General features: G+C 36.5%; 1 protein-coding gene across 9 annotated transcripts in view; it reads left to right on the top strand.

Moving 5' to 3' along the window:
* Positions 1-18,813, top strand: part of NBEAL1 (neurobeachin like 1) — an 86,074-nt gene that overhangs the window by 43,798 nt on the left and 23,463 nt on the right. For 8 of the 9 annotated variants that reach the window (XR_012588333.1, XR_012588334.1, XM_074594745.1 and 5 more), the window contains 20 exons: positions 485-788; positions 1,727-1,812; positions 2,317-2,406; positions 5,399-5,567; positions 6,682-6,815; positions 7,221-7,380; positions 7,477-7,579; positions 8,331-8,487; positions 9,088-9,246; positions 9,610-9,769; positions 10,043-10,131; positions 11,137-11,718; positions 12,303-12,478; positions 12,846-12,999; positions 13,889-14,017; positions 14,684-14,989; positions 15,102-15,251; positions 16,199-16,356; positions 17,026-17,150; positions 18,017-18,143. Coding sequence is in view for 7 of the 9 variants with exons in the window: in XM_074594745.1 (XP_074450846.1) it covers positions 485-788; positions 1,727-1,812; positions 2,317-2,406; positions 5,399-5,567; positions 6,682-6,815; positions 7,221-7,380; positions 7,477-7,579; positions 8,331-8,487; positions 9,088-9,246; positions 9,610-9,769; positions 10,043-10,131; positions 11,137-11,718; positions 12,303-12,478; positions 12,846-12,999; positions 13,889-14,017; positions 14,684-14,989; positions 15,102-15,251; positions 16,199-16,356; positions 17,026-17,150; positions 18,017-18,143 (3,518 nt within the window). In the remaining 2 variants the exon portion in view is untranslated. The remainder of the gene's footprint in view (positions 1-484; positions 789-1,726; positions 1,813-2,316; positions 2,407-5,398; positions 5,568-6,681; positions 6,816-7,220; positions 7,381-7,476; positions 7,580-8,330; positions 8,488-9,087; positions 9,247-9,609; positions 9,770-10,042; positions 10,132-11,136; positions 11,719-12,302; positions 12,479-12,845; positions 13,000-13,888; positions 14,018-14,683; positions 14,990-15,101; positions 15,252-16,198; positions 16,357-17,025; positions 17,151-18,016; positions 18,144-18,813) is intronic. The other variant, XM_074594744.1, reaches the window with a different exon arrangement.

Genomic DNA, 18,813 nt, shown 5'->3' with positions numbered 1-18,813 from the left:
TTTTTGCCCATCTGTAGAATAAGCACCTACAAACATCAAGGCAGCTAAAAGTGGGGCAGGTAAGCTTCCTGTGAGTGCATCTATTTAAGTGAAATAACTGATACGAGAAATGTACAGTAGCAGATATGCTGGGCTAGTATTTTGGAATATAATCCAGAAGAGGAATGTTTACCAGGATATCTGGAGCACTGTCCTTCCTGGCTCTGCTCCTACCAGAGGTCATACACCAGTTGAGGTGACCGAATTGCTCTTAATTGGAGAAAGGGCACTCTGTGTTGTTGTGGAAAGTATGTGCTCTTTTTTGCCTACACTGGGCTGGATTGCTTCTTTTCCAGGGCATGGCAGAACTTCTTGTTCTTGGTTTAATTTATTTAGTTCGGGTTTGACAGAGATAGTCTTCAGAGTTTCTTTGTAAACTGTGAAATTAGGAGGTTAGATTTACAGTATGTGTTTTGTTTTCTTTTTTCCATGCATGACTCTCCAGTCTTTTATTTCTTGCTGCATTGGTTCAGCTGGTCAAAGAACAACAACTCCTCCTCCATCTCAGATACCAGATCCACCTTTTTCCTCCCCTATTATGCCCCATCGGACATCACTTGGGGGCATTCTCTCGACAGGAAGTTGGGGTGGGATGCTTGGAAAACCAGAGCTCATCACCAAGATGATCTCAGCAGGGACTCAGGACAGCGAATGGGGATGTCCAACATCTTTGGAGGGCCAACTTGGATCAGTTATCATCTTTCATGAAGCACTGCAGCCTCCTCAGGTGAAAGCATTATATTTAGCAGGTAAGTGGTGATTTTACTGGTTTTAATGGAATAAAAGGGATAAGTTATGGACAAGACCCCACTAAGCTTTGCTCTGTGGAGACACATAATGAAGAAATTACAATCCAGAAGAATTGCAGAGCTAACCTAAGTGAGAGGGCCTTATAACAAATAAGCGGAAAATTGAATGAGTATTTTTACGAAGTTTTATTTAAAATGTTATGTTTGAGTAAGCTTATCTATTTACCATATGTACAGACCTGCCAAAATCAAAATGTTAAGTAGTATTTTCACTCGTAAGTTTTTAATTTTTGCTACTACTTGCTTACATGTGAGCTTATAGTTGAGACTCTAAAGCGTGGCCCTTGTTTTGATAGGCCACTTAAAGGTGATTTATGCTTGAGGATTTTTCCCCAAGAATCAAGAGTTATGGGGGCATTTTGAAAAAAAATATTTTGATAAGATATGTCTTACAGTTTAAGGTGTTAAGTTCCATAATGACTTGAGGTTGTCAGAGATTAGCATGAAAACACTTCCATCATTTAAAGAAAATATTTTATGTTACTAAACAAAAATGTCTTGAAGATTACTCATTTTTTGAGTAATTTGGGCTTAATGACAGAGAGATTGGTGGCAAATATGAGATAAGTATTTGTAAAAACAGAAACATTAGAGCTGCTTGAATGTATAAAAACCCCCCAGTCTTTGTATATTTTACCTTTTATCAAGAATGTATTTCTTCTTAAGCAGACCCCTATGGAATGAATGATTTAAATCATAAAGATTACTTCAAAGCATGTCTCAAATAGGTATGGTTCAGTGTCCTGAACAAGTCAGTGTCCTATTTGTTGTTGCAAAAAAGTACAATGTTATAAAATTTACGAAGGTCAACATCAGTGTCCAGTGGACTCTTAAATATTTGTTATAAATACATAATTTTGTATATATATTTTTAATAGGTCCAAACTGTTTAACTCCATGGAAGTCTCAAGAGGCTGAAGTAGCAGATCTCCCTAGTAAGGTGCTGCTTCATTATACACCAAAGGTATGAAACAGTACATAATTTCTCTTTGTTTAGACAGTGTATGGTAACTTCAGAATATGTTCTAGATGGTCTTTTTTTTGCTTTGCTATTGCTGTTTCATAGAACAGGTGAGCGTGTTGTCTTTGCACTGTGGTTATTATGGGAAGATAAACCACAGTCTTTGCACTGTGGTTATTACGGGAAGATAAACCACAGTCTTTGCACTGTGGTTATTACGGGAAGATAAAGAGCAGCGAGAGCTTTCTTAAACAGTAGTCTTGTGCAGAGGTAGTAGGTTTTGGTCTTGTTTAGCAAAAGGACGGAATTACTTGTACAATTGTGAATGTCAAATCTAAGATGACTTATATGATGTTCCAGGGCTTCCAAATTTTTTAAATACTTTAATATCAACACAATACCACTAACTTCCTGGAACACATCAACATATTGTCACTCAGAAATCTTATGTGTTCAAGGATCTGTAACTTGTTTCCTAAATGATAATGTAGCCTCTTTGTTTAACAGGCCTGCAAAAACCCAATTTGTCTTGACCTGTCTGCAAATCTTCTACATGGAAGGCTGACTGGAAACAAAGTAGTGAACTGGGACATCAAGGTAAGTGTGTACTGTAGAAGCAGAACCTGATGTAAATATGACAGTAGTTGTATATATTCACCTAACTTCTGGAATGCCAGTAGTTATTATCATAACGCAAATGACATTTAGCAAATACAGCATGTTTTTGTAGTGAGAGTTAATGGGTGGATGCTGTAGCTGGAGTAGTGTTACATTACATTTATTGAGAACTTGCAAGGGCCATTGCTCTTAATGTAGTAGATAATACATTAAGATATTTTGTGGTAGCTGACTACTCTTCATAATCTATTCAATGCGTGTTGTGTATTAAAAGCATTTTATCATCTCTAGGGGATTCTGTCTTGGTTTTCTTGCAGTCTTAGACTCTGAACTGGATTAAGATTACTAGGGTTAAGATAACACTTGTGACTTTTCCTGTGTTAGTCATATAAAAATATTATTGAATTGCAGACTGACTTCAGCAGAAAACAAGGTATGGAGTTAAAATATTACGAGAATCTAGTGGTTTTTATTAGATAAATTAATCCAGTGTTGGTTTGGGGTTGGCAGGACTAGGTGATCTCACAGTCCAAAAGCCTCACTTCTGAGTAAACATGAAATATTCACTAACATGTTGTACCTTATTCTTTCTCTGCTGTACGCTAATTGTCCAATATTTTTCCTCGTTGTTGGATACATTGGGATATCTGATTCTTACAAGCTATGCAAATCATCTTTGTTTAACTTCTGCTAGTGGTTGTAACCGCAGCACTACTGCTATTATGAGTATTGGAGATTAAAATTTAACGTTTTCTGGCTAAACCTGTTTCTAGTCTCCTGCTCAAACATTCTATTATAGCAAAACAGTCCTATATTTTGGGTTTTGTTTTGTTTTCTTAACCAATACATAGGGTTCTTATGTCCTTCTGGTTAATCAGTTAATTTCTTAGTCTCATGCCGCTGAAAGGTCAGATCTGACTTTATACTATAAAATTAAAACTCAGAATTTAGTCAACTCATCGCTGCCAGTGAGATATAGTGTTAGTGTTTTATACTTTCTTGGTGCTCCACAAACAGAATACCATTTAGGCAAGTTACACGTCCATTAGATGTCTTCGTGTAAAATAGCAAATGGTCTTCTACTTGCTAGTTCACAGAGAGGAGGAGGAAACCATGAAATGCACATCAGCTTAATAAATACCTTTGTGTACCTGTCTACTTCCCTGATCACTAACACATTAATGTTAAAAATCAAAGTCAGGCTTAGCTCTGTGCATGAGGAAATGAAGTTACATAGCGTCAGAGTTTGATCCAGAAACAGTGACATGAGTAAGGATTTATTTCTTTTAAATTTAGATAGAATACATCCAATTCTGTTTTATAGGCGGAATCTTTGATTAAGGTCACTTAACTTTAAGGAAAAAATGAAATCCAAAGTCTGAGTGTAGAAAACTCAGTAGAATACCACATCTTTTTTTGTCTTGAGGAAGAACGTACAAATGAATAAATATGAGCTGCTTTCTTGATTTTTTTTTTTTTTTTTTTTTTAAGAACAGTGAACAATCAACTGTGCTAGCAAACCAATAAGGAAATATTGTTGGAGCTACACTGTGCATATGCTGACTTGTGGGAGTTTAATGTTAAGAAAATTCAGACACTTGCTAGTTAATTTTACTATGATATGAATAGTTTGAAAATACTGGAATTTGTTCTCTTCACCTAGTAGTGGGAAGAGGGGGTGGGTAAGGAGTGTTTATATCTCTAGCTTTATGGGAAAGCGTACTGTGAGTACAAGTTTTAGGAGAATCATTCATTAACAACTGTGATGGGGTTTAGCACCCTCTTGAGGAGGACTAGAGTGCAGAAGAAACACAAGAGCTGATCAGGAGCTTATGAGAAGATAGATACAAGCTAGAAGGAGCTACAGATACTGCTGTTGTGTGGTTCAGGCAAATTCTGTTTTTCAACTTTAAGTTGATTCCTGTTTGCAAAAACTGCAGGTCTGTGGTGCCTCGTTTTGCTCAACAAACATAGAAATCTTCATCCATAAGTTAAATTTTGCAGATATAAAAAACTAACTAAATTTAACTGTTCAATTTTGTTAAATTTGCCTTAATAAGCACAGGCTGGAGAGGGGGCATCATAAAGACACATGAGGCAGAGTAACAATTGAAAAAGTACCAAATGAGAAGAAAAGGATTATTTTCTCCACTTCTCCCCAACATTTTTGACTGGGAATGGAGAGTGATAGCCCATGTTAGTAGACTGGCTTACAGGATGTTGGGTTTTTTTGGCTGTTAGAATTTTACAACACGATAGTCTTCATTGGACTAACCTGGACAATTGAATAGATGTCTCCGGCTACCTTGCTGAGACCCTGGTTTTCTAAATGGCATTGTGAATCACTTCTAGAAATCTTGTGATTTTAACATGTTATACCTTAGCACAAGAAGCATCGTTTGAAGTATCATGCTATCCCTGTTTTTGAGGAGGGGGGGAAGAAAGGGTGTTTAGGAGATTTGAATTTTTAAAAGAAGCTTAGAATTGAGGTATGTGTAAAGTTACTTTTTAAAAAAGAATCAAATTTTGTTAGTTTTTAACTGCTTGAAGCTGGAGTCTTGTAGGAACATGATGAAAGCACAGATGTGATAATCTTTTCTTACTGCTTGCTGTAACTAACTTAGAAATCATAAGTTTCTCGCATTTGTCAAATATACTTAACAGAAGATTCTTCCCAAGTTTTGTATCTTTCAGTTTCCTATGTTTATGTGGGGGGAGGAGGAAGGAAATGTAAAAACTAACTTCCAAAACAAGAGCTGTCAGGAAGGCATGTGTGTCACTAGAGTGTCTAAAATTTGGGCAGCTCTGTTACTAAACACAGTGTTTTAAGCTAGTTTCAAAGTGGCATGTGAAACACTTTGATTAATTTTTGAGTACATAAGGTTCCTTGTATTTGGAGTAAATTTCTGTTACGTAGTCTAGGGGATTTTATTTATGGTGATGTTTTTCCTCTTTTTTTCTCTTGATTTAGGATATGATCAACTGTATTGGGGGAATAAATGTGCTGTTTCCGTTGCTGGAGCAGATCAGTTTTCTTGGTGGACAGATGCCTGAGAAGTCTGAAGGGGAAACTCTACCTCCAGAACTAGTTACTCCTGTAGAGGAAGACTGGGTGGTATTGTCATCCACAAAGGCATCAGGTAGGAAAGTACAGTTGAACAGAAATAATTTTGAAGCTTGATTTTTTTTTTTTTAAAAGTCTTCCTGTGAATGACACAAAGCCATTTTATTATGCTCTGGCTTTTCCAGAGTACGTATGTAAAGCTGAAAGACTTTCTGTTCCTAGATATCTGATACAGATACTGAATACCAGGAGTTCAGCACTATGTAAAATTAACTTGCTAACGTTTCAATTATAGATATATTTAATAGCATTATTTTTCCATTCATTATTTGTTATTACATTAGTGTAAAAGTATGCAATTTTTCAATTCCTGTTCTGAAAAGTTCTGATTATTTTGGGAAATTAATTTTGATGCAAAGCCTATTAATATCAGTAGGAGGAGCTTTCCTACAACTTGAGTGTTAGGTCAGACAGCCATGTGAAGACTTTGCAACATCAGAACAGCATTGTTTAGCCTTTAGCCAAACTTTCATTTTCTTAGGAGAATGTTCAGACTCCTACATCTTCCACATACAGTCAGATTTTAGTATTAAAATTAAAAAAAAATAAAATAAAATTGAAAGGAAGCTTTAAGAATAGATTTTTTTTTTTTAAACTGTGCTAATATTAAGAATGAACTCTGAACTTAATAAAACTGGGAAATAAAACTGGGCAATCAGACCTTGCAAGGGAAAACATCTTTTGTTTGTTTGTTTGTTTCAAATATGAAAAGGTGAAGTAAAGCTAAAAAAAAAAATGTCTTTTTCTCTCTGTCTCTTAATTTTTTGCATATCATGGCTAGAAAGTGTCATTTTGCAACTAGATGGGGAGAATAACTGCAGGATATGTAAAAGATTGTAACTGAAAGAGAAGTTTGTAACCTCCAGCCAGATGGGTGAAGCAACTGAAATCAGCACTAGGGTCACTTTGTTCTGGAGAGTTATGGAATGACTGTGACTCTGCATTGAAAAATTCTAAAGACTGCCTACAGCTAGGGAACAAACAGAAAAGGAGTTGAGAAGTTCAGGAAATAGTGAGGAATATGAACACTTGATTTTTTTTTATTTTCTTTTTACTTCTCTCCGTATACTTTTATGCAGTGCTCCAACAATAAACCATGAGGCTTTTGCTACTGTTGTTCTGTTTTGCAGAAGCACGCCTGGAGAAGAACATCGTTGCAACTTTCATCTTGATGATAAAACACTTTATTCAGAGACACCATGTTAATCAAGAAAATCTCATTCACTCCCATGGAGTTGCCACCCTAGGAGCCTTATTACAGAAGGTGAGCAAATTCGAGGAACGTCCTTTTGTAATGAATGTTATGGATGAGGTCCTGATTACTTTGAAACCTTCTTAGTTCGCCAGGATGCAAGGGTCTTCAAAGGCCTCCTTAGTACATGCTTTTCTTTCTCATGTTTCAGAAAACAGAAAGGTGTGAGGAGTTGGTCTTGATCTGCAAAGTGAAACACAGTGTTTTGTCTTTTTCTTTGTGTTCTGCTTTTTTTGTTATACATACTGTGTTGTATGATTTCTTCAAACTAGACTGGTTTTGTTTTTCTTGTATTGCTTTAATGGAAGCAGATATTGCTGTAGACTATAAAAGATTTTTAAAATTTTGTTTTTAAAAAATTAAGTTTATTAGGATACTCAATATCTTGAGTGCTAATGCCTGTTGTTATGTTGAAAGGTGCCAAGCAGCTTAATGGATGTGAATGTACTGATGGCTGTACAGCTGTTGATAGAACAAGTGTCAGTAGAAAAGAACATGCAGCTTTTGCAACAGATGTATCAACACTTACTTTTTGACTTCAGTATCTGGAACAGTGGGGACTTCCCCTTCAGAATTGGTGAGCTCTTGGACTTGGGCAACTGTGCAAAGACACAGTACTTCTCACTTGAAATGAATCTTTATATAGGTTCTAATAGAAAACTTTATATTGTAGGGCATATACAATATCTTTCTACAATTATCAAAGACAGCAGAAGACTCTTCAGAAAGAAATACGGTGTGCAGTTTCTTCTAGATACACTGAGGATTTATTATGGGTATGACTTTTGCCTCTTCTATTTCCTTCTCATTATTGTATGTGTCTCTCTGCTTTTTTCTTTTCCCCCATCATCTGAGTGAGAAAAATTAATAAATAAAACTGCAGGTTGGCTTTTGGTGGTTGATCTCATTTTCGAAATCACCTTAATTTTTTTTAACGTTTGACTTTCTACTTTTCCTTGACTTTGATTTTTATGATAGGATTATATAAAACTTATGTCAATGATACTAGAAATGTTTGGAAAGGTCATTAAAATTAAAAAATTGAAGGACCTATCAACAATGCAAATTAAGTCATAGATCATTGCCATTATGAAAAGAGAGGGTGTTTATTACCTGAAGCTGTTTTTTTTCTTTTATACCCTTGTAGAATTTTGATGTAAGACTTTTTGAGGAATTTAAAATTTTAGCTTTCAGCCTTGATGATTTATATCTGCTTATGAATATAGTTATGCCATTGAGGAAGATTGGCTAGAGACATTGCTCTTTCCTGTAGACAGTGGGAGGAGGGGAATCTGAAATCCTGACCTGTATCCCGATTGGTACAGGTCTGCATTTCAGGGCTTTTACTGACTTGGTAAGTCTGATCTGCTATGGCTTATTACTACTCAGTTGCCTTACTTCAGTGAAAACTGATAGCTTGTGCCATGGTGCCTGGTTAGGTGAAAAACTACGAAACCAACATGATGAAATTGCTATTAATGAGTCATGAAGAACTTCCTTAGGGTGCTTTTCTCTGTTGGTGTGTAGCAGTGGCTGTAAAGACAGTGATTTGGCTCCTGATGACCTGAGAACAATACGGACATCCCTCTATGGACTGATCAAATATTTCCTGAGCAAAGGTGGAACGCATGAAGAAATACAGAGCATTGTAGGATACATAGCTGCCACCACTGAAGAGGAGCAGGTATCCGATATGGCATAACTTAATAGTTTAAACTGTACATGTTTTGGTTTTGCTTCTTGGTGTTTGGAAATCTGTCTTGTGTGCTTAAAAGAATGGGGAACAAAAAAGAAAAAGACCACAAGCAAAGTGTTATTTGATGCGTGGTTCTGTTTAGAAATAGCTGAGGCAAATTATAGAAGCACACTGGAAACCTGACAACGTGCTGTGCGGGTGGCCGTATTTTTACTGGTTGTTTTTTTTCTATAAAGAGGGCAGAAAGCGTATGATGTGTAATACTGCCATTAGGAAAGTTCTCTTAGTTCACAAAACCGAATAAATCGGGACTTCAACTGATCAGAAGTTGTAATGATGCAATTTCTATTTTGTAGACATCAACAGAACTTGAACTTGCTTTGTAGCTCTAATTACAGTTTGATAAGGTGTTCTATATGTAGAAAAATGTATCATAATCTCTAATTTTAAATACAGTAATATTGAGGAGGCAAAATGTCCATTTTGTAACAAGCAAAGCGTAAAATTTGAAAGCCAAGAAAATTTTCCCCAAACAGAGCATGAAGTCTGAATGAACTGTGGATTAATTTGGTTGTTTTAATTTTGTAGCTCTGTGGAATTCTGGATGTTCTCTTCAGCTTACTTCATTCCAGCCCAACCCCAGACCAGCTTTTTTTATTGCTTTTTGAGCCAGGGAATGCTGATATTCTTTACGCCCTGTTGTTGCATCAAAGATACTCTGACAGGCTTAGAGAACTTGTCTTCAAGGTAACTAATTGAATTATATGTTCTTCAATTAATCAGTTGAACATAAATTTGTATTTTTCAATGGTCTGACTGCAGAAGTGTATGCAATTGCAAAGATACTAATCATCCTAGTTTTAATTTTTCTTCTCTCTTCTGTTACATTGGCTAGATGTTATTGTTTACTGCCATGGTCAAAATGGAATTACTGTTCTCTTGAAGTATTGGGATATTAAAAAAAAAAAAAAAGTCCATGTTGTTTGAGTTTGTTTTTGAAGTTTACTTTGTAAGCTCTGGACCAGCATGTTCTATTATAAACAATTACATTTAAGAGGTCTGGGTGCTCCCTTGTGTTTATTTTGCATTTGTATGTACTTTTTCTTGCAGATTGTGGAAGAGATGCTGAAATGTACTAAAGTTTATGAACGTAGTAAGCACCGTATGAGACTCAGAGAAGTCGGATATTCTGGACTGGGGCTTCTTCTGAATGAATCGCCAGTTCCTGTTTCTCTCATTAAAAACCTTCTTAACCAAGTTCTGTATGCAGGTAACTGGCAAGCGTTGTGTCTACCATTAGTAAACTCCTGTGCACAGGCAAATATATTTAGCTTTTAGTTCAGGAAAACCAGAGCTGTTACCTTATGGAGCTATTCTGTTCAAAGTACCCATTGGTGTCAGCTAATGTTTTCTTAGTTCCCTGAAACTTATTCCCTTTACTACCCCTGGATGTAGAGGTGACCTCCAAGGCAATTTTTAATATTTAGCTGTTACATTCTCTTGCGTGATATCATTCGTGTTGTTTTTTCTTTCTTCCCTACAGATCCTGCTGTGAATTATAAAGATCTCATAGCTGTAGTGCATCTGGCTCATAGATCAGATATAAACGTGAGAGTGGTTATCTGTAGAAAGGTTAGTTGTTGTCTTTAAATCTGGGATACTTTGAGCCAATAAGCTGTACAGTGTGATATCTTATTTATTTATTTATTTATTTATTTGAGACACAGTGGCAGTATTTGTTGGTACTGCTTTCTTTATCAGTGATTTCTGTTAAAAGTGAAACTCATCTGTCAACGTTGGATTTTGTGTATTCAAGTCCTTTTAAAAAGCAAAACGAAAAGCCTCTATCATGATTCTCAAATAGCTTGTATTTTCTACAGGTTAGAGATAGTAGACTCCTTGAATTACTGAGTTATCTCAAAGTGCGCTTAAGACCATGATCAAAGTTTTGTTTGTATTCTTAATATGTTATTTTGATAGAACATATTATGCTTCAAAAGAGTGGTCGCGGGTGCAGGGAAGAGACAGGGAAGAGTCAGTGACATTTTTCCTGAGCTGAGCTCTCTTTGGCTTCTATCACTGGAATTAGTAGTACTGAATGTAGCTGTGAGGCACTATATTGTCTATTAAGGTTTCTCAAAGTGAAAAAAGTGAAATGATAATGTATATTATTCGTAAGCTGTTAATACTGCAGATTTCTTAATTTTATCTATTTAATAGTTCCTAATCAAGCATATTTTCTGTTTTAGACTTTCTTTTTTTTGTAGACTAGTGACTGAATAGTTATCTGTTGTGATAACTGGCTTTTGCAGGAATTGTTGCAGAAGAGTGTCTGAAATATGAGGACTTACCAATATGCTTTGATAGCTTCTTTTCTTTTTCTGAGAAGTCTTCTTTTCTATTCCTAAGAATTTTTTCTTTTTTTCTTTTTTATCAAATATGTATTTCTAATGAGAAAAAGTGATTTTGTCGTTGTTTGCTTATTATTAATTGATTGTGGCTCTTTTACGAGATTCTAAAAAAAAAAAAGGTAAAAGAAGTTGTAAGATCATAAAATGTCTAATTGAAAAGCTAGAATTAATGCAGTTATAAGCTAAAATTAATGTGTAGGTATGGGATATCTTCTCCTGTCCTTAGGTTTTGCACCTTCTGCATTCCCAATTGGATGCAGCACAACAGATTTCTCAGCAGCTGGGCTGGCAGGACACTTTGATTAGACTATTCCTGAAAGAAAACTCAGAGGTCCGGATCAGCTTTAAAGAGAACAGGGCTGATTCCTCAAGGGAAGAGGAAAAAAAGCCTCCTGCTGAAGAGCTTCAGAAACATCAACCTGATAAGACAGAAGGAGACAAAACTGGCAGCTTTGCATCTGTTAATGGTCTGTTTGATCGGTGGAGTTTAGAAGACAACAAATCCCTGGACGTCCCTGCTCATTTCTCTGTTATGCCACTGGAAGGTGCATCCACAGCAGAGATGTCTTTTAGGTCAGAGGACCAAGAAGGATTATGGCACAGTAATCCTTCACATTTGAGTTTAGATCTGTCCAGTGTTGACTCGTATGAATTGGCTGATGTGGTGAATCAGATGACAGATAGCCAGCCCAGCACACCGTCACCTATAGAGAACACAAAACCATTCTCTGGGCAGCCTGAAAAAGAGCTGGGCGTTACAAGTGATGTGGGCTTCGCTGCTGATCTTTCTTTATTTGAAAACCAAGGAGTAAGTAATTCAGTCCCTATGTGGTTAATTTCTCCTAATGTCTGCAATTTCTTTTTCTTTTTTTGATCATCTCCTTGATGGATAATTATCATTCCTTTTTTTTTTTTTTCTTTTGCGTCCCATCTTCCAACAGAAAAGCAAACAATATAGCTCTTTTACAGTGAATGGGGGTACTTCTTTTTGTAAAGTGTCTTCTTTTTTGGTTGTCTAGTTGGAATAGCTTTGATGTTAAAAAAAAAAAAAAACACAACAACCAACAAACCCCAAAGAAAAGGAAAAACTACAAACTCCCCCTCCTCCCTTCTATATTTCAACATCCTTTATCTTCCAGAGGAGGCGTGGAGCAGACTTGCTGTCAAGGGTAGCTAAAGGTCAGATTGAAATAATGATGTAGAAGTCAAGTCAGTATGTATTACAACAAACAAGCAAGCCACAGTCTCTTATATTTGCATTTTCATGTATTTAGCAATTGGACATTAGACTACAGAGTTTTCAAAAATGGTGAAACGTGCAAGCGTGGGGACTGTGATGAATGAGAAATGTTCTGGTCTAGGAGGGCTGTAAATATTTCTCTTCTTTTGCAGGGGGGTGATAATGAACTCATACAGTTACTTACAGACATCCTACTGTGTATAATGTGGAAAGGCGTTGAAAAATCTGATGATGCTGCTTGGATTGAGAGAGGACAGGTGTTTTCTGCACTTACCAAACTGGGGATATCTAATGAGTTGCTACAACCTTCTGATGAAATAAAACTCAAGTGAGTATACAGTTCAGGGATGGGTTCTTTCAACCCTTTCAATGAAAAACAGAAAAAGTAAGGGGCGTTAGGGAAGCTGGGAAGGGGTGGGTGTTTCCCAGAAAGATGTACTTTTCTTTGCTAACTCTTCACATGCTGTCAGAAGTATATTCCGCTACCTATTTAGTAGTGTCATGTGGCCATAAGGTTTTGAAACTGTATCACTGGTTTCATTCTCAAATCTCTTTTACCTCATTGGCTTATTGAGAAGACGGCAGTTATGTCACTGCAGACTAAGAGATTCAATTAAATACTTAATTGGATTTTTTTAAAGCCACTTACACTTAGAACATGGAATAATTACTTTGGGATTTTGTTTTCCATTCAGCTTGCTGGAGAAGATGTTAGAGTGGTCAGTCACTGATAACAGAGATTCGAAAGCTCTCCCTACACATGCTGAAAATGCCTTCAAGCTCTTGCTGATTGTACAGGATTTCCTGCAAGCGGAAGGACTAGTTAATTCAAATTTATGGACTGAAAAGGTATAGTAGCTGCATAATGGAAGTACTGTATATAGGCTGAAATAGTAATGAAAAAGTTGTCATCTTGGATACTTTCATCCCTTCTAGGCATGTGTTTTTTGAACTGTAGATATTACAGAATAAGGGTTCACAGTGGAATGGATTAGATTTGTTCCTTAATTAGTAAAAAAGCGTTTATGCTTGCTACAGGCAATATAGCTAATTTTGCAAATTAAATAGGCCTATAAGTGGTACTCTTTTATTGATAATCCATGTCTCTTCAGACTGGAGAAATATGTAGAAAATGTATGAGTTAATGACAGTTGTAGGCTAAACAGATTTTGCACCGTTAATCAGCATCTATGACTCATTTTGTGTGTCCTAAATGAAAGACCAGACAAAACACTGCTCTCGGTTGCAAGCTGAGAAATGTCACTTCTGGGCTTTGACCTGTAGTGGGGTTTCAACATGATTTTGTGCATATATATGCAAATAGCTCAATTTTATATATTGGAGTCAGAAACATGAAGTCTGAGGAAGAAAATAAGTACTACAATATGTAGTAATGTAAAGAAGCTTTCTGTCATCTGACTGTTCCTCCTGCCTTCTTGATGTATATGTTGCAGACACCCATAATTTGCGTCAACACTTACGTAATTTCTGGCAGTGATCTTGCTTCCTTTGCTGTCTGAATTGTCATTGCTTTTCCATTTTTCAAGGCTAAAGGGGAGAGGTGTTATATGGGAACCATCATTATATGATAAATCCTTAAAAAATATGGGATAATTTTCTGGGTTTGGGTAAGTTAAAATGTGAACACAGCCTCTTCTTCAGCTCTTTGAAATTACTGTGTCTCTAGCTGGAGTAGCTGTTAATTTTATTTGATGCAAGTCTTCTGTTTTTACAATAGCTCTTGGAAGAACTAGTGACTCTCATGGACAGCCTGTCAGTGTGGTACTCTGCTGGCCTAGAAGCAATTAGGCTTTCACAGGTGCAAGTCCAGTTGCTCCTTGGATTCATTGCACAAGATAATTTACAGGTTTGTTGCAAATTCCTGCAAGTGGTACTGTGTTTTAAGTGCATGTTTGATGTAACTGTTGTGGCCTACAAGGGCACTGCTCATACCAGTGAGCAGACTGATGGCAGTCCTTCATCCTTCTACAGGGAAGATGTTTTATTGGTTCTTACCATTTGCAAATTTACTCTACAGTCCTGTCAATGTGCACATCCTGAGCATGAGAAAGAGGTAGAGGGCAAGCTGTTTGAAAATGGGACTATGTAGGCAATAGTGGCAGTAAGATAGTGATTCTGGTCATGACTTTTTATTTCTACCATAAAATACATCTATTAGGGGGTTCAGATTTACATACATCAAGTGCACATGAACCTGGACTGTACTGCCAAATCAGCATTTGGAACAAAGTTAGCAGAGCTGTGCCTGGAATATGAGCCCTTCAGTAAAGTCAGGATTGTTAGTTTAGGTATGTGATTATCTTAATGGAGCTATGTGACCTTGGGGTTGCAGCTGGCTCAGGTTTGGTTATCACAGGATGGAGTAGTGATCAGTGCCCATATTTGATGCATGTGTGCCTTCAAGCTGCCTGGGACGCAGCCAGAATATGCACATACTCCTGTGCTAAAAAGATAGGTGTTCAAAATTACTATTTAGAGGATTGCATTCATTTTTTGTTGTTTGTCTGTGTAGGTCTGTGCTATGGCAGCAGCCAAACTAAACACCCTCCTTCAAACCAAAGTAATTGAGAGCCAACCTGAAGCATGCTACCTCTTGGGAAAGCTGGAGGGCATCTTGAGTAGATCAATTGAAGAGAAGACAGAAACTTACTCATTTTTGATTCCCCTTGTTCGGACATTGGTATCGAAGATTTATGAACTTCTCTTCATGAACCTGCACCTCCCTTCATTGCCTCCTACCAATGGCAGCCCATCTTTCTTTGAGGACTTTCAAGAATACTGCAGCTCTGATGAGTGGCAAGTTTATATTGACAAATATGTAAGAAGCAGATTCTTTTTGTATCACTTCCCCCCCCTCTTTCTAGCCATGAAAGCAGAGGAACTCATTCAGAAATCACATTGTGCTTTTTGTTTTGTTTTGGTGGAACCAGATTATTCCAAATATGAAGCAGTATGAAGAGAATTCATTCAGACATGATCAGGAGCAGATGGCACTTTATTGGAAAGATTGTTATGAAGCATTTATGGTGAACATGCACAAGCGAGACCGGGAGAGAGGAGAAAGTAAGCTTAAATTTCAGGTGAGGTTTTGAGTGAGTGCAAGTTGCTCTTAAAAGAACTATTTCAGTAGTTGCATTGTAAAAGATGGAGAAAGTGAATTCCAGGATGATCCAGTTCAAGTGATTGCAGGTAGGTCAATTGTTTTAAGATTTTATGGGCAGTGTGACTATGTACACTTGTAGGATATGCTTTTAAATTCTGCTCTTTCTGTTTAAGAGTCTTGCCTGTAAGCAGAGTTATTTCAGGACAGTAGGCCTTTCTCATAGTACAGCAACCTGGAATTATGCTCAGCTGTGAGCTGCATCTTCTTTTACTCTGATTTATGTTTTGAATTATTAAAACTTCTCCATTATGAGATGAGTCAGTGTAGTTTTGTTTGGTTTGTTGTGTTTTTTTTAACACTACTTCAATACAATGAAAACATTTAAAACAGTGAACATTTCCCATTTAGTGTGTAGAATAATTGTTTCTGAACTGACCTTTCTGTATAAGATCAATCTAACCATTAGAATTAACTGGTAATTACAGCAAATATCATAGCTAAGTTACATTTCCCTTGTTTTCTCTTAGTTTTCATAATAAGGATCCTTTTAGTAAGTCTTTTGTATTCAAGTAGCTAAAGGTAGAATACAATGCAAATATTATAAAATACCAGAATTTAAAGAAAAATCCTACCTATTATAATAGGGTTTCCAATACTGACCACTTTGATGATTAATTGCTTGCACATGGATTCGGCACTGACAACCCTTTCTTCACATCTTTAAATCAAAGTTTGGTGCCATTTCTTCCAGTAATAATCTTTTTAAACTTTCTCTCATAAGCATTATCTTAATTTTTCAGAAGTTTTTACTGCTAAACTTCTGTTGTTCCCTCTTAATTTGTGAGAATTCTTGCAAGCCACAAAACCATGTTTTCAAAGGTTGGAGTATTTCAGTGCTAGATTTATTTTTTAATGGTCTTTCAGGAGCATTTTGTGGAACCGTTCAGCAGAAAGGCTCGACAGGAAAATCTGCGGTACAACAGTATGCTAAAGCAACTTCATAGCCAACACACAGCTACTCTGAGACAGTGGAGAGCAGCCCAGCTTTACTTGCTCTCTGAACGTGGTCCTTGGTCTGAAATGTAAGCGTGAAGTTCTTAAATCAAACCGACTAACTTGCTGTTTTGCATGGTTAGAACCTACTCACATTGACTCTGATAACCATTCTTGAGTTGTGAAGTTAATATTGAATGCATCTTTTATAATGTTTTCTGTATTTAATTATAAAAATGCAAAGTTCGAAGTGTAATGCTGAGCTGGTTACCTGGATACTAGATATTTTTGCCAAGTGACAAATAAAAATTAGTTGTCAATTAAGAGACTGTAGAAACTTTTTGAGATCCTATGGATCAGCGGCTCTTTTGGAAAAGAGAGAACAGACTTATTAATATAGACTTTCAGTTTTTATGCATGAAGCTAATTTCAATTTAAGAAAATACAGTTTGTCAGCTTTTGGGGAAGTTCTGGATAAAGATGTCTTTTTTCTTTACTCTTATAATTGTCATTAACTGAAAGTGTAAACAATGTGATGTATTTCGATAGAAAATACATACTGTTTACAAAGTGCTTTAGCATGATCACAGCTGCAATATGAAATATAAAATTAAAATGCAGTTTATTGCTCTTTATGTTTTACAATGTACAAGTGGATGACCAGTATTTTTCTAAATATGTACTCTTTTGTAATCAGTTGATTCATATAGGTCTTTACCTTCTTTTAATTGTTTTTATGAATGTTCTTGTTTTCCTAGGAAACAGCATCTTATTCACTGGAAACTTTCAAATGTGGAAAATTTTTCCCGTATGAGACTAAAACTAGTGCAGAATTACAACTTCAACTCTCATCAGGATGCTAGTGACCTGAGAGATAATTTAGGTTAAGTTGTATTGTATTTGCTATTTCACTTGGGATTTTTTCAGTCTTTACTGAAGAAAGACACAGTCTTTACTCCTTGTATTTAAGAATCAGTGTATGGTAGATACTTAAATATTGATTTTTCTTTATTTCCTCTATAGTAAAATGTGTAACATAAGAGTGGTGCTTTGACCTGAAACAGTATCTTCCTACTGAATAGAATTAATTTCCCCTTGTTCATTGAAATGTGTATTTTTGTTGACAAAAAAAAAGTTAAATAATTCCTTTGTTTCGAAATAAGCAGTCACATAGCTTTCTTGTGTAAGATTATTTTTTCAAGAAAAGGAAAAAATGACATCAGAGTAATCAGGCAGTATTGTTTAAAACCTTTTAGAGCTTATGATTAAAATGTGTACATATGAAGTGCTTTGCTTCCGAAATTTGCCAAACAGCTGAGTTAGTGGTGTAAGCTATTCTTTAAGTTAGGTGTATTGGATATCAAGACTCAAACACCAGAAGAATAACACTGTTGTAAACCCAAGTAAGCAAAAAAGAAATTCAGTGTATTTCCATGAAATCTGCATGCTTTAACATTGCTGGCAGAACACAGCAAAATACTTTATTGGAAATGTCCACATTAGAATTCAGTTTAAAACTTTCTAGTGTTTTTGTCTTGTCTTTTATACTGTTGTATTTTTACATATATTTCAGTGTAGTTCAGGGAATATTTTTAGTGTTCTGCTTGGCCCAGAAAGTATTTAAGAAGTCTGTTTGCTTCTTACTCAGTTAAAACTAACATTCGACAGTAGAAGATACACTCAGTAGTTGAGCTTTCCAAAAGTGCTGTTGCAAAAAAACTTCTGAGCTTAAATGTCTGTTTATTATAGGTGTGCACCAGACACAGCCCTCTAGTGAGTCTCTGCTTCTGGAAGCGGTGAAGCAGGTGAAAGTGAGTGATTTGGAAGATGATGTTCTTGAACTACCAGAAGAAGACACAGCAGCCAGTTCCAACTTGTAAGTATGGCAGAATAGAATGATTGAAATTTGTTTCTGTGATAGGGATGAGGAGTGAGGAAACAGCTTCTGGAGCTGATTAGCATACAAAACTTCCCTCTTTCTTTGTCTGACCTTAACAATGCAATCGAGGGCTTCGTAGTAGTTTTGAACAGCAGAAAAGTTGCTGTTGGATTTATCGTTATCAATGAGACATAAAGAGCCCCAGGGAAAGAAGGCAGAACAGATGTTTGTGAGGATCCATTAGTGATTCATTGTTCACAGCTGGTCTGAAGCTGAAGTTATGGAATTGTTGAGGCTTTTCTGCTATGTACCTTGGCTATAATTCTCAAGAGACGGTCTGCTCTGTAAGGGCATAGACCAGTCTGGAACTGGCTCTCATCCATAGATGCCAGAGCCATCCCCTATGCCATCATCTGTGTAGCATGGATATTTGCTTGACTGGCGTTAATCTGCTAGAGAGTCCCCTGTGTTTAAGAGCATTCCAGAGAGAACGTCTTCTGTGCTTCCTTCACTTCTTCACTTGTGTGACTTCAAAAAAAAAAAAAAAAATAAAAAAAAAGGAAAAGAAAAAAAGGGGGTGGGGCAGCAGGGTCTATGTGTGCCTCTATGTGTGTCTATGCTGTTGAAGTCCAGTAGAGATGTGGCACTCCTTTGAGTGATACCAGTG

This window comes from Larus michahellis, chromosome 7 (assembly GCF_964199755.1).
Source record: "Larus michahellis chromosome 7, bLarMic1.1, whole genome shotgun sequence".
Classification (NCBI taxonomy): Eukaryota; Metazoa; Chordata; class Aves; order Charadriiformes; family Laridae; genus Larus; species Larus michahellis.
Note: the sequence above shows the minus strand (reverse complement) of the source record. Positions and strands in the feature narration are given on the sequence as shown.